General features: G+C 38.3%; 1 protein-coding gene across 5 annotated transcripts in view; it reads left to right on the top strand.

Moving 5' to 3' along the window:
* Positions 1 to 24,483, top strand: part of EHBP1 (EH domain binding protein 1) — a 350,658-nt gene extending 326,175 nt beyond the window's left edge. For all 5 annotated transcript variants that reach the window (XM_049857490.1, XM_049857491.1, XM_049857487.1 and 2 more), the window contains 4 exons: positions 15,490 to 15,589; positions 16,724 to 16,797; positions 23,090 to 23,204; positions 23,422 to 24,483. In XM_049857490.1, coding sequence (XP_049713447.1) covers positions 15,490 to 15,589; positions 16,724 to 16,797; positions 23,090 to 23,204; positions 23,422 to 23,512 — 380 coding nt within the window. In that variant the 3' untranslated portion in view covers positions 23,513 to 24,483. The remainder of the gene's footprint in view (positions 1 to 15,489; positions 15,590 to 16,723; positions 16,798 to 23,089; positions 23,205 to 23,421) is intronic.
* The last annotated feature ends 1,865 nt before the right edge of the window (positions 24,484 to 26,348 follow it).

Raw genomic sequence — 26,348 nt, 5'->3', positions numbered from 1 at the left:
AAATTCCAGGAAAATGTGTTTTTCTCAGCAACTATCTATGAAACAGAATTTAAGCATTTGAACTGATTTGGCAGCAACATGTTTTTCTTCTGAATGTGAAATTAAATTTGTATAATGTCATGCCAATGCTAAAATAACATGTTATACATGGAATATCACCCCTTCCTTTAAAAAAAATTAATCATAGTGACTTATTTGTGAAAGGGCTAAGACAGTGGTTCTCAAATTTTTATGTGCATAAAAATATCTGAGATGTTTGTTAGTCCAGATTCCCAGGCCCTGCCTAAAAGAATCTGATTCAGAGGACCTGGGATGGGGCCCATATTCTAGGCAGTTCTAATACAAGTGGTTCACAGATCACATTTTGAGAAACACTGGGCTAAGATATGCTAAACTTTTAAGTGTTAAACAAGTGCTAAGCGAAATAGTACAGCATAGAGATTTAACAGCATAGACTTTAAAATCAAGACAGATCCCAGTTGGAATCTGGATAGTCTTGAACACATTACTTAACCTCTCTGAGCCTCTATTTCCTTTCTGGTTAAAAAAGCAAAAAAACTGATAATACCTACTTCAGAAGGCTATCAAGAATCTAAAATACATTGATACAGCTATAGATGTCATTTGGAGCCCTGGTAGCTTAGTGGTTAAGTGCTACAGCTGTTAACCAAAAGGTTGGCAGTTCAGATCCACCAGCCACTCTTTGGAAACCCTATAAGGCAGTTCTGCTGTGCCCTATAAAGGCACTATTAGTCGGAATTGACTCGAAGGCAACGGGTTTGGTTTTTTTGGTTATAGATATCACTTATGTAAGAGTACTTAGCACACAGCCTGGCAAAGAATAAGCACTTAATAATACGTAAGTAGCTGCTGCTGTCAGTAGTAGTAGCAATGATTTCATTACTTTTCTGCCTTTACTTTAAAATTTTCCTTAGCTTCTAAGTATTATGTACACCTCCCATTCTGTCATAACTCTCCCCTTCCTCTCAGCACGGGCACACACACACACGCATATACACATATATTCCCAAGAAATATTGGAAGAACTGGTTTGGATATTTGGCGTAAGACTTTGGAAAGCTTTTTTTTTTTTTTTTAAACCTTTGGGTTATGTATGAAAGGTAACTTATAAATGTTTGTGTAGACACCATAATTTTTGCTTCTAATACATAACTCAGAAGAAGCCTTAGGAATTTTGCTAGTCCCAGCCCTGGTGGTGCAGTGGTTAAGAACTTGGCTGCTAACCAAAAAGTCAGCAGTTCGAATCTACCAGCTGCTCCTTAGAAACTGCATGGGACAGCTCTACTCTGTGCTATGGGGTAGTTGTAAGGCAAAATCGACTCCAACAGTTTTTTGTTTTCTGATCTGTGTAAGTTGTGTTGAATTGGTATCCTAATGATAAGAGTTTTGTAGGACACATGCAGAAACAAACCAAACTCAGGTATTTTGAGAAATTTATTTTAGGACATCATCTACGAATCAGCTTTACAAATGCATTTTATCCTTCTCTGTTTCATCCTAACACCTTTCTTAGAAACTTAACCATGATTTCATAATTTGGTTGGACAAAGAATGACATCAGAAATGGCTGAGTATGTGGGAGTTGCCTCCTCAGTCCACCAAGTCAAAGTCAAGGAAGGAGGCAACTCTGCTCCAACACCTTTCTCCCAGTTTCCCCAAATGGGAAAACTATTTTTCTTCAGAATTACAGATGTTGATGTACCAAGACAATTGGATGCATATGGACCCTTACTCGGTCCTTTTACCTTTGGGATAAACTTGTCCAGTTGAAGAGCTGTGAACCTTCCTTCCTTCTCTTGTTGTACAGGCTTACAAAATTCTGCTTTCAAATCATTGTTTACTCCATTGTCAGTTCTTCTAGTGGACTGTAAATTATTACGTCTTTTTTTTAGTTACTGGTTATGTCTTTAACATTCTTCATAGGACTCTAGGTGCTTTGCACAACAAAAGTGAACAAAGATAGACATTGCATCTGTTCCCTGTCCCCACATGTCACTTCCGAACTGGAATGTAAAAGGCATTTGTGCATTCAGAGGGGCTGTTTCCTCAGGAGAACTTCAAAAATACAAGTTAAGGAAAAACAGTTGGGTCGATACCTATTTTAAACAATAAAATTAGATATTTTCAAATGCTTAATATTACAAATTAATTTTTAATACTTATTGCTGATTTTTTTTTTTCCAGTAAAGGTTTTGTGTGTATGTATGTTCATGGGGAAATTTGGTAGGGAGAGGGGAGATTGATCAAAATTATGTGATTATTTTTACAGCTACATAGCCTTAAAGTATAAAATTTGGTATATATACATATATATAAAAAAACAGTTGTTTTCATGAGGGAATATATGAATTCGTTTTCTTCTCTGTTTTTAAACTGGTGACATTAGGTGGGTGATGATACATGAATTCACAGTACACAGAGTTATGCTCATCTGACTCCTGTTGCCTGCATTGACTGTCTGGTCTGGTTGTATACTGCTTCTACATCTCTTTACCCACCCCAGAGTCACCCAACCCCATCCCCCTTTATGCCAGCTGACTCTGAATTAATAGCACCACTTGGTGGCCAAAGTAAGAAATGTGTGTGAAACACCAACACTTCTTACCCCCCAACTCGTTATCCTCACATAGGCACTTCTGAGTTGGAATTTTTTTTTTTTTAATTGTGCTTTAGGTGAAAGTTTACAGCTTAAGTTAGTTTCTCATACAAAAATTTGTGTGACCCTAGTTGCTATCCCTATAATGTGACCGCACTTTCCTCCATTCCACCCCGGATTTCCTGTGTCCATTCAACCAGCTCATATCCCTTTCTGCCTTCTCATCTCACCTCTGGACGGGAGCTGTCCATTTAGTCTTGTGTATGTACTTGAACTAAGAGGCACACTCTTCACGAGTATTGTTTTATGTTTTATAGTCCAGTCTATTCTTTGTCTGAAGAGTTGACTTTGGGAATGGTTTTAGTTCTGGGTTAACAGAGAGTCCAGGGCCATGTCTTCTGGGGTTCCTCCAGTCTTAGTCAGACCATTAAGTTTGGTCTTTTTACTAGAATTTGAGTTCTGCATCCCATTTTTCTCTTGCTCCGTCAGGGACTCTCTGTTGTGTTCCCTGTCAGGGCGGTCATTGGTGGTAGCTGGGTACCATCTAGTTCTTCTGGTCTCAGGCTGATGGAATCTCTGGTTTATGTGTCTCTTGGGATAATATTTTCTTTGTGTCTTTGGTGTTCTTCATTCTCCTTTGCTCCAGGTGGGTTAGGACCAATTGATACATCTTAGGTGGCCACTTACTAGCATTTAGACCCCAGATGCCACTCAGCAAAGTGGGATGTAGAGCTTTGTTATGCCAATTAATGAAGATGCCCCCTGAAACTATGGTCCCCAGAGCCCTGCCCCTGCTACACTGTCTCCCTGAGCTGGAATTTTAAGAACCTCGTCATGGATATGTCTGTTGTATATTCTGAAGACCTAGCTACATAAGGAAAGTTAAAGATGTAAAGTCAAGTCAAGGAAGACATTTTAAAAAATGAATGTATTATGAATTTTATTGCTGTTTTAAAAAATAGAAATGGTTTTATATTTCAGGCATAAATACCTTTCTAGAGAAATAAATTATTAGTCAAATATTTTAAATTTTTCATGAGAATAAAATTACAAGAGCCAAAATTTAAAACCTTTAATACTGTTTGTTTTAAGTGCCAATTTTGAATCTAAGTAAAACATTTAAGTGAAATTATACTGAACATTGCACCTCAAAAAAACATTGCACTCAAAAAAACTCAAAAAAACATTGCACCTCAAAGGCAGGATGTTATTCTAGAAAAAAAGTACCAAATACTCATAAAGCCAACAAAGGCTGGTTTTAGACAATAGAATTCCATTAAAAGATTACGTCGTATCAATTATAGGAGATAAGAATGTCTTCTTTAAAAGTATCCTACAAAGTTGTCAGTGTAGACTAAACAGCTGTTTTACTAAATGCTGACATATATAATTGACTCGATGCTATTTTGTGTGGGAAACAAAATATTAACAGGTACATTGGAAGGACCACTATTGAGATGGTTTTTCTGAGGCTGGCCTTGGAGTTGACCATTACTTTAGGTGGGAATGTAGGTTAAGTGTTTCAGATGTAATTGCTCTGACTCTTTTTAAGTTGGCTGTAGCTTCTAGGAGAAGGGAGAGGACATGCAACACAACAGAAAGGCATACAGCAACCTGCTGGAGATTGGCCGTAAGATTTACGCCAGAATACAAGAGGCGCTGTTGGAGTAGTATGGTTCCTTAGTCTAAAATTTTTTGACATGATAAAAGGAGGAATTGAACATATCCTGGCGATTAAGCTGGGGAGAAATTGAAAAATAACTTTATCCTTGGGGTTCTAGAGATTCTGGTAGTCACACATTAGATTTTGATTGTCCTGAATTTCTGACTGGAGGAACCACTATTAGGGAGAGGGCCTTTAGAGTAGGCTTAATAGGATATGTATAACCTTGGGAAGGGAAATGTCGCATGGAGGGTTGACATTTGAGTAGCTCCTTTAAGAAAAGAAAAATGGGTGATGGGATAGGTCATGAGCTTCCTTACATGGGGGGAATGGAAAGTTAAAATGATGGTAGGATGTATTTTGGTTGATTGGCACAGTAAAATAGATATGTAAAGACATTAGAAATGCCATGCTCAATGGAACTAATCTCTTAAGACTTGCACCAAGTTGCCCGACATGTTTGCTTGTGGGTAGGTCTTTGTGGTGCCTGCACAGGCAGTCAGAAAAACCGTAAGACTGCCAGGAGGAATTACCATGTCTTGTTCCATCAATTATCCTGGGAGTCGTACAGTCAGAGAGTAGAAGCTTGAGTAGAGAATGTGGCTTTCTACCTAAATGGTGCCTAGATGGATGTATAGATGGATAGATAATAACAATAACAACTACTATTATTTATATAGCATTTACTGTGGGACAGGCAGTATTCTAAGTGCTTTACATGTATTAACCAACTTAATCTTCAGAAAATCCCATGAAGTAGTACTATTATCTCCATTTTACAGATGAGGAAACTGAGTCATAGGAAGGTTAAGTAACCTACCCAAGTTTACAGAGTCCTTAAAGAGCAGAACTAGAACTTGAATGCACCCTGATAATCAAATGCTAGACAGAATATTCTTGGTCACTTTCATGGAAGGATGTTGTAAATGGAATCAAGGTGTAGCTTGTAGTTGCCTGAGAAGTGAACAAGTCTACCCCTGAAACCCCCCATTTTTGAAAGGTATCACACATTACCCTATAATTCAAAGGTTATAGGGACACATCTGCATAGGAAGAAAGGCTGACTCTCCTTGTGAAGTATGATATTCTACTCTGAGATTATTAAGTCCAGTGACCTACATGGGAAGAGTAAACAAAACCCCCTCTGCTAGTGGGTGAACTAAGTGGACAGAAAAAATCCTTAGGATGAAGGATTTTTTTGTGTTTATCAGAGCCACTCAGAAGGGTTTGCCAGGCCTGGCCTAAATTCGAAATAAAGAACATTGTTCTGGTAAGACTGGTTACTTATGAGCCTGTAAGTGTTAAGTGGATGACTAAGAGTTGGTTCACAAGACCGACTGCCTAGATGTGAGGCCTGGTTCCAACACTAGCTAGCTATATGACTTGGTAAGTCATATAACCTCATTAAATATTTGATGCTACAATGATCATCATGGTCATTGTTATTCCCAGCCTATATGCAGAAGTTGTCAGTGATCTGGTGTCAGTGATGAGCGAGGGAGACATATGACATAAGAGCCTCTTTGAGGCACTTTTGCTCCTGAGGCTTCAGGAAACTGCAACAGAGCAGGGCTTTGAACTGGTTGAAACCCCTGCTGAGCATTTGCATTTCCACCCCAGGTATACTGAATCAGAATTTACATTTTAACAAGATCCCCAGCTGATTAGCTGGGTATCTGAACCTGAGCATGGTCAAAGCGGGTACCGAGTGGAAAAGGTGACACACTGAGGGCCAGACTCATGCTTTTTTGGAAACTGGAGGCTCTGGGGACACCCTAGGTATGATTTTTTTCAAGAACTTTAAAAAAAAAACTGTAAACAACACGGGGAATTACCTAAGAGTAGCTGACTGACTGCCTACAACATCTTTGGGGAAACTCTATTAGAAAGGAGCCCACCTAGAACACACTTGGAACGTATCCACCTGCGTTTGTCCTTCTATATTTAAAACATTATGTATACTGAATTTTCTGCACTTTTGACAGAATCTAATCTTATTCTCACCTGACATTTAGTAAATCATAGATTTCATCTACATTGACAATTTCATAAGCTGGTTTTAAAGATAGTTAGAAATATCTATGCGCTTCTAACATCAGAATCTCTCCCTGTAAAAACGATGACATCTTACTTTCCCAGGGGAGCTTTCTGCTTTATAAATATCTGATTTTTCTTGGTGAGGGTTTCTTGTCTTCAAATTACAGCACCTAAAATTGTCTTTTTAAAAAAAAAAAGAACTTTCTTTTGATAACCTGTAAGCTTTTAATGTTTCTTTAACTCCATAATTTTCAATCCTAAAATTTATCTTTTTCATTATTTGATATTAAGCAGTATATTCCATGATGTAATTTGTTCTTAAGTCTCTAAAACTCACTACAAATAACTAGACTCTCATTACCTAGTACACAGCCACATTGTTGTGTCACCATAGCTGTGGCTGTCTTTTGTGTGCAGCTGCAGAGATGGGGGAATTGTACTGATTCACCTCCATGTCTTACCTGTCCCGCTTACGACCAAGGACATATGAACTATAGGCTGGCTAGTTATGACTAACAAAGATTAAAAATATAATTTATGTCCATGGAATAGTTTAGAAACTTACCTTCCCTCAAGATATACAGTTATATGCTATATGTCCTAGTTATATGTCCGTCTTCACGCTAGGCTTTGAGCCCTTTCGAGGGCTGGGACCACATCTTGCTATCTTTGTATTTCCAGTTCCTGGTTCAGTGCTGCAGACACCACCATCTCCCCCTTCATTATCATCATCAGAACTAGCATGTATAGTCTTCAGTACTGTGCTAAGAACTTTACATGGATTTTCTCACTTATTTCCTATAACAACCATATGAAGCAAGTAATATGATTGTCCTTATCATACAGAGATGGGGAAACTGAGCTTTAGACAGATTAACTAATTAGTTTAAGGTCAAGGGATTCAGATAATTTTTTAAAAACTATATTGGGTATAGATTCAGCGTTCACTTTGTTTGCGTCGTATTCAGAATGACTGACCTAACCAGTCACGGAAACGATAAATAGTGTTGTTGTTGTTAGGTGCCGTCGAGTCAATTCCAATTCATAGCAACCCTGTGCACAACAGAACGAAACACTGCCCGGCCCTGTGCCATCCTTACAATCGTTGTTATGCTTGAGCTCATTGTTGGCAGCCACTGTGTCAATCCACCTCGTTGAGGGTCTTCCTCTTTTCCGCTGACCCTCTACTCTGCCAAGCATGATGTCCTCCTCCAGGGATTGATCCTTCCTGACAACATGTCCAAAGTATGTAAGACGCAGTCTCACCATCCTTGCTTCTAAGGACCATTCTAGCTGTACTTCTAAGACAGATAGACAATTATATATTATGTTTGACCCAATCAGAATTTATGATCTTATCCACAGGAGTTCCTTAGAATTAATGCAAACAACATTCATAAAGGTGGTCCTTAATTTACAAGAAGTATTTATTCTAAAGTTCATTTATAAAATCAGGTATTTTTCTGTAAAATACTTAAATTATGGATCAGGTCACCGGGGCACCTTACAAAAAGACTCTCACGTGTACCTATGTCCTCAAAAATAGATGAATCCTCATTTTCCCAGTGAGATCTCCCTCGAAATTTCATCTATGTGAATATATAAAAAAACCCAGTGCCATCGAGCTGATTCAATGTATAGAAGTTAGAAATACCTGTTGTAATATTTTGTTTAATTTAGCTAGATGTACGTACAAGTAGTCTATTCCATTTTTATCAGGAGGGATCAGTCCCTGGAGAAGGACATCATGCTTGGTAAAGCACGGGGTCAGCAAAAAAAAGAAAGACCCCAACGAGATGTATTGACACAATGGCTGCAACAATGGGCTCAAGTATAATGATTGTGAGGATGGCGCAGGACTGGGCAGCGTTTCATTCTGTTGTACCCAGGATCGCTATAAGTTGGAACCGACTCGACGGCACCTAACAACAACAACACATACAAGGAGTCCTGGTGGTGTCGTGGTTACATGCTTGGCTGCTAACTGAAAGGTCAGCGGTTCATACCCACCAGCAGCTCCACAGGAGAAGTATAGGACAGTCTGCTTCTGTAAAGATTACTACCTAGGAAGTCGTATTGGGCAGTTCTACTCTGTCCTATAGGATTGCTATGAGTCGGAATAGACTTGACGGCAAAAGGTTGGGGTTTACACATACATGCATACACATTTAAAATCACATGTCTTGAAATACATTAATCTAGAAATAATGCTTTTCTCCACTCTCACTTTTCAAGAAGTAATTTTATTAACCTCATCTTCATTTGGGCATTAATGTCTGTCACTTATATAGCTACTTTTGGGGTCATTCCCATGACACGGCTGTGAAAAGGCTCTTGGACAGGGAGGGGTGGAGAGGAATCGACCAGATGCAGTCCAAACAAAGGGGGCTTCAGGAGAGGGGAGAACTAGCAGGCATAACCATCTTCTGTAACGGTAGCTCACAATTGAAGTTTTCCCCCCACTGGAGGATGCCTAATTGATTCTCCAAGTAGTCTGTTCCACTGAATGATGCCTGTAAAAGCCACTTGCTATATTTTCCCCTATTTCAGAAAATATATTAAATGTACTTTAAAAAATAAATACAGTTTTGGAGTTCTGAGTGTTACAACTTGAGCAAAGTACCTCTCTCTACATAGTCAATATAGCAACGCATCAATGCATCACTTGAAATGTGGATCAAATTAATAGAGGTGCTTAGCCCTGGAAAGTTATGGGTGCAACCCCATCACATATATGACTTTAAAAAATACTAAACTGTGAATAAATATAAAGAATTTCATCAGGTATGTTTCCCATGGTAACTACTTCAAAGCTTTATTTATTTGTTTGTTTTATTTATTGAAGCTAACACTGACCCTTAAAGCATAAAAAATAACTGTTCAGACCCTATTAAGGAGTTGGGACAAGAAAACTGCTGTTAATTTCCAGCGTTAGAAATAGCTTCTTCTTACGTGGAAGTTTATTGAGAAAGAATTTTGGTGACATCATCTATGCCCCCTCCTATAGGAAGTGCATGCACAGAAGTCTGTTAAATGTTACCTGGAGAGAGATGTTCCCCAAATCCACCCCCGTTCCATTTTAGGGGATGGGTAAATAAAAGGTGTGTTTGCGAGAGTGCGTGTTAGGTTTTATTTTACTTCAACAAAAGGAAACAGGATTTTCCCCAGAGTTTATACCCTATGCTATAACAAATATATCATGCTAAGCGAATAGTGTTAAGACAATTATTGCTGAAAACATCAGAAAGATTATGAGATTCTCTTTTTATATTGATTGCTATTTGAGATTATTCTTAGAATAGAAACATCAGTCATGTGCTCATATAGTATAATTTATTTTCATAGTATCAGCCCATTTCTTGAGGTTAAAATATTTTCTAAAACCAGAGCACTGGAGTCCTGTTATAATGCTGGCTAGTAGAAGCGACTTCTCCATGACCCTACGTAACTGCAGTAAATGCATCTTTCTTGTCCGTTACATAAATCTAGCAAATTTCAGTGCCTGTGCTTTAAAATATGTTTCTCCAGTGCCAGTTAGTTGAGCACCTTCATGTGTCTCTCTGTTGTAATACATTACATCTTTCGAAGGTCAACGTATTCTTATAAGTACAGCAATGAAGACAATTTGTAATGGCAGCTTTTTTGTTGTTATGTTTGGTTTTGCTGTGTTGTGTCCTTTGAGAGCTGTATGTGATCACTAGTCAGCCTTCCCTGCTCTGGGGTTATGGCAAGATTTCAGCATCCTTGAATATTTTCATGGGGGATAATGTTGAATTTGTCCATGCATGTAACAGCAAGATATGTGTTTTTAATGTCTTTCCCATTGCATTCATCTTCTGTTGAGCTAAAATTTTGTTTCATATTTTGCATTTTTACAAAAATTCAATATCTGAAATACGTCTTTCTAAACAGAGTCAGTTTATGGTGAAAGGTTAATTAGTAGACACTTAAAAAATATGATTCATAACGTAAGGTATTTTTGCATCACTTTTATGCGTTTGAAAACTTACATTGAAACACTGCCTCTGGAAAAAAAAAAAAAAGAAACTGCATACAGATTCCTGGATGAGTGAATGAATTCTTGAATGAAATAAAAATCTTAACTTGAAATCACCTTTTTTTTAAGAGCTGGAACAGCAAAGTGCTTTCTGTGGTCAGCTACCACTTACCTGGTATTGATGGTCTGTGTCATCCTGTGCATTGTGTGGCTTTTTATTAAGTGGCTTTTGTTAACTATGGGATAGGAAGAATAGTTGGAAGTCATACTTACAGATTGCTGCTTTTCCTGCCGTTCTAATTATCCTTGATTATTTAGTAATTTTTATGAACCCTTCTTCAACTACAATAATTGATTAAAAGAAAAACTGACATTGAGATTGTGATGTCAGAAAAGACATCCTGGAGGCAAAATAACAACAGAAGCCTTTGAGGAAACAAAATGGAAAAAAATATTACCAGAGATTGTGTTACTCAATACTTCAAAAGTGAAGGCGAAGACCACTTAAATCTTACTTATCATGCCTGTATTGGCAGTGTATTTAGTAAACACAGGTACTTATTTTAATTATCGTATAACAACCCAGCCATGCTTTCACATTTTAGTAACTGTATATTTTAGAACTGTAGTACTTTGTCTTTTTTTTTTTAACTCCAAAATGGTCTTCAACAGTATATGTCTTGAATATATCAGTTCATGAGACTGGAAAAACATTGAGGATTTCAAAAAGTATCAGTATTGGCTCGAAGGTGACAAAAGTATGCTTGTAATGACAAATTAAAGATAATTTTGAAAGAAAGGTAGTTAGCCAGGTGAGGTTAAACAAGGTAAAATGATTTACGGCCATTTTGTAAAATAATGACAGTCTTCATTTTAAGCGACATTGTAAAGTACTTTATTCTGAGATTAGGTATTGTGGCAGAAGCTAAAAGTGCCTTTTTCCTAACAGTGCCAGAATACAACCTCCTTTTCTTTTTGCGCTAACAAGACTGCTTTACCACAGCGGCCCACTCTAAGTAATTAAATCAATCCTTTGTACTTACCGTATTCTCCTCTAGTGACGGTACTAGATCTGATTATATGCTTCATGCATATTCAAAGTACCGCACTGACAGCTCTTTAATGAGCTCTTACTTAATCAGTATGAACAATGTTCATCTTGTTCTTTTTTTCCTCATGCATTAGAGCTAGGAACAGTTGGGAAAAATGAAACATCCAGCATTCATTTGAAAAATATATTGTACTTTGAAAAGTGTCTAAGCTGAGGAAGTTGCATTCTGCCCTTTAAAAGTCTGATGGACAAATTGGATTACTAGTATTGGATTAAATAACAAATGGTTAGAGGAGAAATGAGAAAAGCTCACTGTGATCACAGGCTTTAATATTTTTTGTTACTCATAAAGCTAAAGGGGCCTTTAACCAGTTATTAAAGTCAGGATTAATTTGTAATGGTTCAACTTACTGGCTTTTTGAAGCTTTTCAAATTTAAAAATTTTAAATCCCTAAAACAATAGTGTAATCATGTATTAGGAGAAAATTTAATTTTTTTATCACTAGGCTAAGTATAGATTTCCATCATTGTATACTATCTCAGAGAAGGATTTAGGGATACAGAATTGATTTATCCTCAAATATGTTTTTTCATTTAATTTATATAACATTGTTGCCCCTGAATAACATGTCTTTAAATATTTCCTATTGTTAGGCTTATCTATTTCCTTGAAACATTTGTATTATTAGTCATATCCTAACAATTAGGAGAGAGAGATCTTTTATTCTTACCTAGAAATCATAGGCAAGAGTTAAACTGAAAATAACACAGTACCACATCAATATTGTTATTCTCAAGGAAGCAGTCTTTCATTGAAGAAAATGATGCTAATTTAAGAGTAGGCTGGTTGCTTCTAGTGTCGCCTGAAAGCTTCAATTATAGGTTAAGTTAAACTCAAAACAAAGTTTTAATATGTCTGTATTTTTAGAAGCCACTTGGGTTATAAACACAAGAATTAAGTCTTTAATCAGAAAATAAAATATCATAAAATCTACACCTATTAATATTGCCCACATGTGTCATTTCACTGATCAAAAAGGCCTTCACCAGGGTACAATTGGCCTTTTTCCAAATTGCAAGCTTTTTCTCAGCTTTTTCTTTTTACTCTTTCTTCTTTTGTTGCTACCCAGGGATTTGTGCCTATCGCAGCCTATATCACATGACCAGTGTCAAGACATCACATGGGCCAAAGTGAATACAAAACCAGCTACCCTAAAAGAGAGATTAAAAATACTGTAAAACAATAAAGTCTTTTGTTCAGACTCTAAAAGAATCTACCCTAAGTCTGCTTCAAACCATTTAACAGCATTTAATGAAGGCATATATACTAACTCTTCTCCCTGATGGTGGACAACAGAAACGCATTTTACAGGGATGCTCTGAAGTACATGTTTAATCTTTTATGCAGAGATCAGCTCTTTATATTTTATTTTCATTCTAAAAATATCTTCTTCAAATTTCTATTACTGTGTAAATAAAATAGTTAAATAGGTTATGGTACTCCCATAATGTATGCAGGCACTAAAAAGAATGAGACAGATCTACAGATGGCATGAAAAAAGCAAATCATAGGGCAATATATAATATGATCTAACTTATGAAAGAAGTTACGAGAAACCTGTATGTGTCTGTAGATAATGTGTGTACACGTGTGATAGGCATAACTACGTGTGTGGTCTGAAAGGAGATACTTCTAGAAAGCAGGGGGACTTGGGAAGGGTGAGGTTGGTGAAAGAGAACTTTTTACTCCATTATTGTTTGAGTTTTTTTAAATGGACTAGTAGTGTATTTGAAATTTAAAAGAGATGTTGTCGTCGTTAGTTACCGTTAAGTCAGTTACGACACATGGTGACCACAGGTGTTCAGAGTAGAACTCCTTCGTAGAGTTTTCAAGGTCGTGCTCTTCTGGAAGCAGATTGCCAGGTCTTACTTCTGAGAAGCCTCTGGGTGGGTTTGAACTGCCAACCTTTAAGTTAGTAATCCAGCGTTTAACCACTCGTACCACCTAGGAACTCCCTTAAAAGAAAATACCTTGTTTGAAAAAGAAAACTTAAGGAATAGTAGTCTTAGCTGGGATATTTAATTTCTTATTAGATATTTAAGTTACTCCTGTGGATCCTATATGGACATTGGACTGAAGATTAAATAATGGCCTAGCAAAGCGATAAACCCATCGTGGGTTTAAAAAAAAAAAAAAGCCAAAGAACTTTAAATTTGACTAGATACAATTTGACAGGAGAAGGAACAAGGTGAGGAAAGTTTTTTCTTGACTATGACTGTGGCCTACTTTTACATGAACAATACCAAATATATGCTATACGCTATTATAATCCTTGATATACCTAAGATATACTGGCCGGGGGGCGGGGGGGCGGAGAGACTGGGTTGAAGATGATGATGGAATGGGTGTTAGCGATAAAGAATTTTAAATACATCCTGTATGTAATCATTAACTTCATGATCTAAATTTCAGACAGCTTAGGTCATTTGTTCAAATATTTTCTGATTTAGTGATCATTATTATGTTTGTTGTAATATGTTTTTTCACAGATAGCTATAGGGTTTTGTTTTTGTTTGGGTTTGGTTTTTTTTGTAGCCTGGTCACGGTCAATACATTTAATAATTTGCTAAGTGGTTTCCCCTTTTAGGAAACCCTGGTGGTGTAGTGGTTAAGTGCTACCGCTGCTAACCAAGAGGTTGGCAGTTCGAATCCACCAGGCATTCCTTGGAAACTCTATGGGGGCAGTTCTACTGTGTTCTGTAGGGTCGCTGTAAGTCGGAATCAACTCGATGACAGTAGGTTTTGTTTGGGTTTTCCCCGTTAGCAATGATGGGTTTCAGCATGGTATACAGGTTTCCCCCGCTATCCTGTGAAACCTTTCATAAACCGAAATGGCGTAAAACATAGACGAAATTATCGTTAATTTACATGGGAAAATTTAATATTCCCAGACCCAAAAAACAACCTACCAAATCATACCAAATAACATATAAAACCTAAAATTACACTAACATCAATCCACTCAAGCAGCAGACCTTCCATTTTATCCATTACTGGATGCCCAACTAAAAGAGAGACCACTTTGTCACTAGCAGAACCAATAGTAACTTGGGCAGCTTTCAGGGATCTCTCTGCTTGTGACTGGTACGAATGGTGGACACAGGCAAGTTCAACGCATGCACAGTGTCTTTATTTTGTTCGCCATGATCGAAACAATTACGTCCAGTTCTATGTTAAGCGTGCGAGCTTTCTTAGGCTTTTCTGATACCTTAGGACACATCTTGCTAATGCATGCACAAAATAAATCGAGATAAAGCACAGATGCTCACAGACACAGTTCCAACCTATGGCGGCTTGATGCTGAGTGTAGTTCCCAGGGAACGAGCTTGGAGACGCCACTCTCACTGCTCGAGGTGTGCTGCCTCTTTAAGGGCTTGCCGCAAAACAAACACTGAACGCTATTTCCACTTTTTGCTTTTTTCATAAAACCGAAAATCGTCTTCAGATTTCTTTCAGTTAGCGAAAACAGGTACTAATGTAGGCCCTTCCTAAAAGCAATGTGGCATAAAGTCAACTTTGGACAAGTGGGGCTACCTCTAAACCTTTACTTTTGGGAAGGAAAAGAAGAAAAAAAGCAAGTTGTTACAAGTGGAAGCTTTCACACAATCTCTGGACTTTTCTGATCTTCCGGCTAGTCTTATAATTCTCATAATGATTTTTTAATGTTTTTTTTTTCTTTTTTTTTTTATTGTGACCATATGTCTGTCAGCGCCAGGAGTTCCTCATTGAAACATAATAACAAGTCAGCCTCTGGGGAGGATTTAAAAGGTGGAGCACTTTGTTTACTGTACTTAGTGTTAATATGGTCTGTAGGTATGTAAAGGGGTTCTGAAATGTACATGCTCAATAATAGCAGCTTTGGAAGATTGGCTTATGAGTTTTTAAATACTGATTTCTTTTTCAGGCCTTGGACTTTAATCTTATGTTATTATAAACAGTTTAATATGTACTATTGGGGCAGCTAAAACAGTATTTTTTTAAGTTAAAAAAAAAGACTTGTACTACACCTTTTATTTGGCTTGTAAGTGTCCTATAATAATAGATAAATTTTCCTGAATTTTAGGAAGGAACACAGAAGAAGAAGAAGCCATGATGCAGGAATGGTTTATGTTAGTTAATAAAAAAAATGCCTTAATAAGGAGAATGAACCAGCTCTCTCTTCTGTAAGTACTTACTTACCACTATGCTTGTTTGTCCTATGATACTGCTGAATCTTAGGCTTTTGTTATTGCTTTCTTTGGGGCTTCATATTTATTAGGTTTAATTTTTTTCTTTCCTTGGGGTTTATAGTATGTTTTATATAAAAATAAAAAAATAATAGACAACTGATTTTTATCTGAACTGTAAGAATTTTCAAATGGAGTGATAGACACTTGAAAAAGAAATGTGTTTATTATACTGAAGGCCAAAGAATATAAAAAATTTTGTGTTTAAGAAATAACCCACTTTTCCAAAACAGGAAGTTTGGGTTATATTGAGAGTTAGAGGGAATGAGAAATAAAACTGAAGTTCATTTAACGCCAAATTGTAAGCTAAAAAATAATTAACTCTAAGGACAAAAGTACATTTGTATTCTTCTGGTGATGCTACCCTAAATTTTGGAATAAAACATTAATGACTTAAACAAAAGTGACCTTTTTAGTATTGGAAGAATGACAATAAAATGGAGTCTAGACCAACTGTAAGCATTCTTTATCTTTAGCATTTAGTTTGCTATAGGACTTAATGCTTGTTCCTTTCTGCTCACTAGCAGCGTTCTTACAGTGTGCCACCTAGTGTGGGGATGAGTGGGCTTACAGGTTTTATTTTAGTGAAAAACTCTTATTTTTGTAACTTCTGCCACGCCTGAACTCGATGAGACAGGAAGAAGCACAAAACTTAAGGTCTTTAATTGTCTCTTTTTTTGTTAAATTTGCACTGGTAGTAGTACTTCATGCTTCTTGTATTTCACATGAAGTTTTGGATAAAAGAGTGTTTGTTATGAATTATGAGAAATATTTTACAAAAGAGCCTTATACCTGGCACTTAATACAAGAAGCATTGAAAAATGAGACTACTTGTACACAGATTAAAATACACCTCTGTGCAATTCAGAACTGAAGGAGGAAAATAAATAGTACTAGTAAATATTCTACCTGGGGAAGGTTTTAGGTTTGTGTATCATTTATTTGGAGTGGCTTAAAGTTAAAGAGAAAAGTCAGTTATGAGTCCTAAAATCAATGTAACCTAAAGGTTCTTTTAAGTGTTTAATGATTTAGTAATTAGCATATTGATGAACTTTTGCAACTCTTGCCTAGGGAAAAAGAACATGACTTAGAACGACGGTATGAGCTGCTGAACCGGGAATTGCGTGCAATGCTAGCCATCGAAGGTAAGAAATGCTAAAGTGGGGTGAGGTATGCAAGGTGTCGGTTGTCAAAGAGATTTAAAGAGTGTAATACACATCTGGTCTCACCAGGTTTTGTCTGAGTAGGGACCTACAGCAATTGCAAATAAATGCCTTAAAGGCAGAGAAAGCAGTAGCCATATAAATCTAAGGACCCCAATTCAGATAGATAATCATTATATTTGCTATTAAGCACAAAATTATCTGAACTTTTGATTAAGTAAGTTTAAATTTTCAGAAAATGGAAAGTATAAGGGGTTAAAGGATTTAATTGCATTTTACTTATATGTAATTTAAAGTTGCCCCGACTGGGGAGGTTTGAAAAAGATTTATCATTTTGATTTTGCACACTGGGACTCAAAATTTTACCTTAGTATTTCATTGATGTCAACACTGAAGTAAGTCACCAGCAAGTCTACTATAGTTCTTAAGATTACAACTCCTATTAAGTGAATATTCAGACAAAGACTGACATAGGAGATAAATGAAACGCTTTCACACTTTTCATAAAGCTTTCAAATGAATTATATAGTAATCTTTAAACATAGTTCATAATGTTAGTAAACACCAGCTAGCTTAACTATGCATTTACTACATATAATTATTTTTTTTTAATTCTCAGATGTTTTATAATGCTGTTCTTCTTATACCTCTTAGTTGAAAATGTCTTATAGTTCAAAGATGTCTGCTTAAAAGCTAATCCTTTGGGCTCTATAAAGTGGACCTTTTGTCTAATCAATGCAAATTGATTTTCCTATTCTACATTGACCTCTTAACCCATTGACTGTCCATGGTAATTTCGTTCTTCACCTGATAAGGTCCCTGATCCATAATAAGTCAATTGTAATTAGTTTTGAAACTAGAAATTTGGGTTTGTAAGAGAAAGCCACTTGAAGCCTTATATTTTAATAAATATTGTTATCAAATAAAATGCATGCTATTTACCTAAATAGCATAGTTTCATACACTTACAGGAGTTTCATTTTTAAATTACTTTCAAATCCATAGTCTCAATTGATAAATATAACTGACGACATTTTTATACACTCATTTAGAAATCGGATTTACTTTATAAGGCTTCACATAGCTAATTTCCTTTGGGGGCTATCCAGATATATTAACGCATACCATGTGGATAATGACTATAAAATTTGTCAGAATTGTTTAAGAAGTTCCGTGAAATTTGTTATTGAAATAAAGTACCCCAGAATACTAAATGTTGTTTTTCCTCTTGATATAATTTTTATAGTCATGATATGGTCTTTAAAAGAAACTGGAAAGCTAAATAGTCCCTTGAAAATTAGGTATACCAAATACTATACTCATTATATAGTCTTTTCTTTATGGATTCATTATACATTACACTTCAGAGTATTCTTTAAGTTTTTTACCTACCCTGTTATATAAAAAATATAAGACGTTAAATCGTCCCCAAAATACAGCTTGATACAATACAGTTGACAGATACTGGTTCAGTATTATTACCAAATACCGATCTTAAAGGGAGAGTCATGGTACACATATAAAAGATCCAGGCTCATCGGCAATCCTATCCCTCCCTATGTTCCAGACTTAAATTTTAAACAACCTAACATTTTATCTGCCTGATCATCTCGTACGATAGAAGACAAGTAGAAAATCATATTTTTTGAAAAAGGGGAAAAATGCTTTTCTTTTTAAAAGATCTTTAATACAGTTTTAAGTGTTTCTTTTGTTGTTGTTGTTCTGTTTTGCTTTTTAATTAGTATCATTGTCCCATATTTGACTGTGCCTTAAATCTCTCAGCCAGTTTCAGTTGCTGACTGAGGGAAAAAAGCTTTGGGAAAAGGAGCAGCCTGTTGATTACAGGTAAAGACCCTTTCTTGGAGAGAGGCCTGCCCCACTAGCCTGGGCAGTCCGTGAGCTGGGCTGTGTTGCAGAGGTACTGACCACCATCCTGGTGATCAGCTGTGAGGACAGTGTCCTCTGAGCCAACCCACAACCCTGGGAATGGCTACCTATGCAGTCGAATAGCCTTTTGGAGTGTAAAAATACCACAGTAAAACATGTGAATAGGCAACACTGGTTGGTTCTGTTTTGCTTTCCTTTGTTTTAAAGTCCATCCCTCTTTTCTTTACCCGTCCCTTCCACTTAGTAGCCATAAGACGGTTTTAGTAATAAAAAACTGGAATCTTCTTGAGTAAATCTGCTGCTGAAGCCATTCATCAGGAGAAAAGCAGAGAATTTCAATAGCCATAGCACGCTGAGAAAAACACGAACAGCTTGGTTTGAGAGCAAAAAATAATATTCAATACATCCATTCTTCTGAGAATTCATAATCACCTTGGCCTGTGTTTCACCTTTTTTTTTTCCTGAGGTGTTTTTCGTAGCAGGAGTTTCATTCTACTGAGCTAAGCAGGACCCCTCAAGCTAACGAACATCTTTTAGATACTTTTCCTATAGTTTTTTTGTTCCCGATTATTTAATGCCCCCCCCCCGGAAAGATAAATTCATTTCTGCACACATTGGGGTGGGCTTTCAGAAAGTGGTGTGTTCATCTTCTGCACAAGAAATGGATCTTCTCTAGGATTTTGTACATCTTGATTTATTCTTGGCTTAGTTTGAAGTGGGTGCTCTTTTAAAAGGATTTATGCAGAGGTTCACTATTTTTGTAGTTATGGTTTATATGATAAGCTTTTTATATTTAAAATCAATATGTAATCCTGTGGAGGAGCTTATCCCCTAAAACCCCATTTGTAAATCTATTTTAGCTTTGTTACACAGCACAGCCACAGCCTTCCATAGATTGATTAGGTGCAGTGCTAGAATCCTATCAAATGGCCTGCTCTGATGATGATGCAAACTCTTTCAGGATTGCTAGTTGACTGGAACTAAAGATAAGACTTGACTGCAATCCCCCAATGTGCTCTTTACAAAACTAGTGTTAATTTTCATCAAAGTGCCAGGCTCGTATATAGTGGCGAGGTTGAAGGTTTACTACAAGAACTTTGGGTCCTTTTTATTAAAGTGTTTATAGGTATTTCTCTTGCCTTTTTTCAAGGTAATTATCAACTTCAGCAAATAAACTGAATCAAGGAATGAATAATTGGCCCTATGTATAAAAAGGAGTTTTTTAAATTAACAAAACAGCTCAGTGCGGATGGACATAAACAGATCTCTTTATTTCAACACATTGGCTCAAATGCAGCATCAAAACTTAATCCTATTTGTTGCAAGAGGATATAGCTTTTATTGCAAAAGTACACTGGAATTTTTAAATTAATCAGAAGCCACATTGTCCTCTGGAACCAAAGTCAGTGTAGCTAGCTAGCTGTGACTGGCATTATAGGTGGGTAATCCTTTCTTAAAACGCATAACAGGTAACACATCAACTTAACATGCATCTTTCAAAACAACATTACGTCTAGATGAAGCTACTTAAAAAGGGATTTTTAAAATTTAGGGTTGAACATATAACATGAATCTTAATCAGTTTTAAAAGGTAATCTTAAATTTGTTTTTGTAAAAAAAAAATCAAAACATTTTATGTAAATTTCCAAATTAGCACTCAAATATACGTGAATATATGTAATTTATTCCTACTATGAGAAAGCTAATACAAGAAAAAGTATAGTTTTGTGAGAGTGAAATTTACTCTTGGCACATAGCTATTTCCTGTACAGCTGACTAATAATTCATACAGAGATACGAATGTGGTGAGGACAGAATTCCTATGAAAAATCCTACAAATTTATGCTAGAAAGGTTAAATTTGGCTCTGAAATGATGAAAATTACGTAAGTATTCTTAATTAAAAAAATGTTTGTTATAGTTATGGAAAATGTCATTATTGAGCTAGGAAAAGGTTATTAAAAATTATTAGAAAGTTCAAGGGCTAATAAAGTAAAAGAGTTTTCTCTTTTATCCATACTGTTAAACTCTTGTTTTTTTAATATTAAAAAAATTCTGATATTTCTAATTATTAATGAAAGGCTTAGAAGTGATTGGTCAAGTTCAGAGAAGGAATAACTTAATTAGGCTAAGTATGTGTCTGCTGCTAAATGGTACATTTTTTAAGTCATGTGGTTAAAATTTATGTTGGAAAAAATTATAATTTTCAGTTGAGTTATATTTTTTAAGCGAAAAGTGAAGAAAATTTATTTTGATAAAATTGAAAAGGCTCTTATGACAGTATTTTGAAAATAAAGAATTGTAAATCAAAGCTTGTGATTACAGTGACTTCTTGAGGTTGGAAATGGGATGCTTAATATTCATCAGAGCTGGTCATCGTAATAATTACAGAATTTAGTTACACATCTTTTAAAAATATATCAGGTTTTCCTGAGTTAGGATTTGTAAAACTACACCAAAAAACAAAATTAGATGAGATGACCTTTAAGATCTTTCCAACCTGAAGAGCCTATTATCTGCTCTGTAGAATGAGGTTGATTGAGAACAAGGACCAGATGAAAAAAAAATTTCTAGCATTCACGACCTCATTTTCACTTAAAACCAAACAATAAAATTGTGAGGGATATGGGTTTTCTTCAGTTTTGCCTTTTATTATTACTTTTAAAATTCTAGAGGAAAAAAAAACTTTCCGTAGTAAGTTTCTTTACTCATCTCCTTGCGTTAGAATGTTTCTTTATAAGAATGTAATGGTGATCCGTTATTTAATGTATTTATTTGTGTGATGTTTTGTAGGTAGTTAATATATGTCCTGTTTTATTTATATGTAGATATAATTTTGAGCTTATAATTAAAGGAACAGTGATAAAATTGAATAAACCATTCTAGCTTTTTGCTGCTATTCTAACCTCTATTGCATGAGGATGCATCTAATTTTTAATTTGTAAATACAAGATAGAATTCCCTCTAGCACCATTTGCTTTCATAAAGCTGCTGAGCAGTTTGCTGTCTTGAATAAATTTTGCTTTGGAGGGGGTCGGGGGGATTTGAACCAGCACATTCTTGTGTGGTTTGTGAAGATTCACATGGTAACCAGTGGTGTGCATTGTTAGGTTTATCTGAATAAGCACCAGCCATGTGAGTTTTAACATGATTGCCCAGGGCAATGGAGAGAGAAGGAGAAACCTGAAAGAATTGCACTCTCCTCTGTTTTTTGGAAAGTGCATTTACTGAGGGAGGGCGTGGGAGGGACACTGCTGGAGTCAGTGACTATGGTTTTTTTTTTGCTGTTGTTTTTAAGCTGGTGTCCTGTTTCCTTCTAGGTCCTCATTTGTTCTGCTATCTGCTTCATCATCTACTTCTTCTTTTCATTGTTTACCTTCCTAATGAGGGAGGCGGGGTAGGCTGGGGATTGATTGACAGCTACAAGCCCTTACAGTCTGGCCAGGGAGCAGTTGGCCTTGGTTTCAAAAGTGCTTTAAATGTTCGATTTGGTCCTGTTTCTATTAAATGAAGCTGCTGCTCATCTTAAGGAAATTATCAGACCAGCAAAGATTAGGAAATACGTTATTGGTGCCTAAAACCTTCCAAAACTGCCTGCACCCATGGAAAAAGCACTGCCCATCGGATTTTCCAACCCTTAACTTGGGCTTTCAAAAAGAAAGATGTAATTTTTCCTTTGCAAAAGTGCTTTGATTTCAAACCACCCAGCAAACGTCTCCAAAAGAAAACTGGCTGTGATGCGATCGAGAGCTGCAGTGTAATATTGCAGAGCAAATTTATTTTTTACTTCAAAGAAAAATGCTAATTAGCCGATTCACTACTTTTAAAGTTATTGTGAAGCATATGGCGCCCAGTGTGAGATACATCCAACTGCTAAAATTGAGCGAAGAGGAAATTAGCGAAGAATGGGCTGTTTGGGTGAGAGTGGGGGTGGGGGAGGAGGCTAGGTTCTCAGGCAGATTCTCTAACCTTTTCAGAATGATTTTATCGCCCTTCTCTGCCTCCCGCCTCCTGCCTCCTGATTTTACCCGCTTCCCCTACCTCTAACCCCTGGGCCAACCTCTTCTGGGCCTCAGGCTCCCTCCCCCAGATAGGCTGGACTCAGGTGCTGCGCACCTCCTCCCGGCCACTGGCTCACACCTGGCTTCTTTTGCAGGCTCCAGCCCTGCCGCGCCATCTCCATCTGCAGAAAATATTTAGAAAGTTAGGTTTTAGGGGTATAATCCACACCACGACGGCCCAGCTTCCCAGCACACACTAGCTAATGGATCTTTAAGACAGCTTGCCGAGAAATACAGGGAAACTGAAAAAGGCGGGAAGGGGGCAGGGGCAGGGGCCGGGTGTGCAGAGGCCCTGCTGGTTGGTAACAAGCCTCTGGTCCCGTGCAGACTGGCAGAAGACCGAGGCCCAGAAGCGACGCGAGCAGCTCCTGCTGGATGAGCTGGTGGCCCTGGTGAACAAGCGCGACGCGCTCGTCCGGGACCTGGATGCCCAGGAGAAGCAGTGAGTGGGCTATGGGACCTGGGTCGAGGCCACCTGTGAGTGGATAAGAAGTTTGTGTAAAGTTCAGCCCAAAGGTCCTGGGCGGACAGGGGCAGCCTCCTGTTGGCCCCGAGCTCCCATTCCCGCTGGGACTCCGAATGCGGGGTGGGGGGGGGGGGTGCTGCTCTGCCCTTCATGAAGAATAATAATTTTTGTTTCCTGTTTGTCCGACTTCCAGGGCCGAAGAAGAAGACGAACATTTGGAGCGAACTCTAGAGCAAAACAAAGGCAAGATGGCCAAGAAAGAAGAGAAATGTGTTCTTCAGTAGGGCCAGACCGGGACCTCTAGCAACATTTTAGTGTCTTTGGTCCCCAGACCAGAAAAAGTCAAACTCATTGTTGATTTAAAACTTTTAACATTTTGTTTGGCTGGATTGTACTTCTTTACCGCTGCAACCCTTCCCCCCGCCCCTTTCCAGATAATACACAGAACTCCAAAATAGCTCTGATCCCGGATTTGTTTGTGAGTTAAGCATTTCCTTGAAATCATGTGACACTGATTTGCACTGACACCTTGTAAGTGAATGGTATTGGGGGTGTTCAAAAAACTATTCAAAGAAGGAAAAATACTGTTTCCCTCATTATTTCCCCTCATTTTTTGATGGAAGGGAAATTTGAAAACATTTTTGTTATTGTTGTTAATAGCATAATGACGGTGGGGGGGGTAAGAGGGGGATAAGAAAAATGTCATCAATGATTTTTTTCCAGTTCTGCCATATGTAACACTTACTCTGCTACCTAAATTTTATAGTTAGATCATACTCAATCTACTTATTAAACCATGTCTGTTTACCAGTGGGGTTTTCTGCAGTTGTTTTGCATTTCACTATAAGGGTGATAGAGTTCTCCTCCTCAGCTTGCCTCAGAGGACAGTCCTTTAACATAGCCTGAGACAACCTGTGATTTGAACTTGAGCTGTGAGGATGGGACTAATTGACATGCATCAGTTTACAAAGACAGTCTTATCATCCGAGAATGCGCCATCTTTTTCTCTGGATAATTATTTATTACATCTAGCTTGGTTCCTACATTTTATTGCGTCTCACATTGGCTCAAGAATGCTGTTAATATTTATTCTGTGTTGATAGAAGTCTGTCTTGCCACTATGAGTAAATCCCCCAGTTAATATTTTCTTCTCTATCATAGCAATGTCATTTTTTTGTGTGAAAATGGTTATCTGTTTATTTATTACTGAGTCATATATAAATTTTCAATAAAAGCAGAAACTTTCTTACCTTAAACACTGCTGCTACTTTCTTGCAATGAAAACGTGACACTGGTTTGAGTGGAAGTTTGTGTATCCATAAGACTTGCCATGTGGAAAATGGATCTCTGGAACGCAGTGCAGGCTGTATTTGGAGGTGAGTAAGTTTACACCATCCCAAAGGGGCCCTGCTGACATATGAATTCGAATTGAACAGCAATTAGTCATATTTTCTTAAGCAGTGTAAACTATCATCCAGAAAAAGGGTCATCTCTTTTATTAAAGATTGCAGGAAATATGTGATTCCACATCACTGAAAAATGGTAACATCTTGATGAATTTTCCATGTTATTCTTTCAGTTGTTACAGTATTGCACTCCTGTTACTAGGTCTTCTGATAATAGGCAAGTCTGTAGGAGCTGTAAAAGGAAAAGGGTGATTGTAGGGGAAGTGGGGTGGGGTATTGTGTGCAGGTGTGTGTGTGTATGAGATGAGGGAAAATGAACTTTTAACAAGAAGTACAGGCTACAGGGGAAAAAAATGGTGATTCTATGGTAGTTTCCAGTCACTCCTCTACAGAGAGGTTCCAAACAAAGAAAGCTGTTCAACAAGTCTGGAGATTTAAAGAAAACAGTCCGCTAGCATTTAGCCTTTAAAAAAAAATGTATATATATATATATATATATATATATACACACACACACATATATATACATACACAGAAACATATACACACACATATATATTCACAGACACACACAAAACTGTATTCGAAAAGTATGCAGTTGTCTCCAATTGCTAGTCTTTCAAAATGACAAAAACTTGCCGCGGTAAAATTCCTTCAAGCAAAGGATTTTAGGAAAAGTTATGGAAAAGTTATCGGCGTTAAGTGACATCGTGTATTTGCGCCCCCCCCCCCCCAGCAGGAGAGCACAGCTAGCTGCAGCTCTCTGGGGGAAGCTTTCAGAAACGCTCTCTAACCCCAGGGAAGGATGCCACACAGAAATCGCCCGACCCGAGCAGCCTGAGGCTCGGGTGGCCAGCGTCACCCACCCGGTTTACTACGGATTCGGGCACCATTCACCCCTGAAGGGCCTTTCCGAGAGGCGGACCCCCTTAGCCGCGCCCGACCTACCAAGTGCCAAACCTTCCCTAGCCCTGTATTTGCTAGGGTGGTAGGGGCGGGCGTGCGGACCCGCTCCCGGCCCCTCCTGACCCGGTCCCGAGCCTCGCAGGGCTCCCATTTGGGCTGCTTAGTGGCGCCTGCACGCCCCGTAGCGGCAGCAGAGCGCGGACCCCGGGATTGTGGGGTCAGGCCCCGGGCTAGGGCGCCTCGTCCGGACTTGGCTGCGTCCGGCCGGGCGCCGGCTCCGGGCCGCGGGCGCGGACCCAGGACGCCGAGGGGCTGGGAACCCGAAAGCCCGCGCTGCAGGAAGAGAGGCAGTGGGCTCGGAGGTCGCAGCGGAGGAGGAGCATTGGCGGTGGGCTGGTTAGGGCACAGCCCGCGGGCAGCTGCGGAAATTCCGCCCCTGGCCAGGATCCCTCGGCCCCGAAGCCAAACCTCTCCGCTTGCTTTAAGTGTCCTTCAGAGCCTGGCCGGGCCTCGAGGTCACCTGGGCGCGGGATCCGGGCCCCGGGGCCCAGCTTTATCGCCTCCTCCCCGGCCCGGAGGCCTTGAGCTGGGTCCGCTTCCCCTCCCCCGGCGCTGTCTCCGCGGTGCGGCCGTTGCTGGAACGGTCGCAGATTCTGGCCCGGTGTCTCCCACCTGGACATTTGCCTAGCGACGGCCGCCTCAGCCCTCTGCACAGCGTACAAGAAACTTTCCTCTCTCTCCCTTTACGCTCTCCTCCCTCTCCCCTCTCCTCTCTCTCTTTTTCTTCTCTTAATCCCGGGGTTTTATG

The sequence above is a fragment of the Elephas maximus genome, chromosome 17 (genome assembly GCF_024166365.1).
Source record: "Elephas maximus indicus isolate mEleMax1 chromosome 17, mEleMax1 primary haplotype, whole genome shotgun sequence".
Taxonomy (NCBI): domain Eukaryota; kingdom Metazoa; phylum Chordata; class Mammalia; order Proboscidea; family Elephantidae; genus Elephas; species Elephas maximus.
The sequence above is the reverse complement of the archived record's forward strand: the minus strand, read 5'-3'. Positions and strand labels throughout refer to the sequence as shown.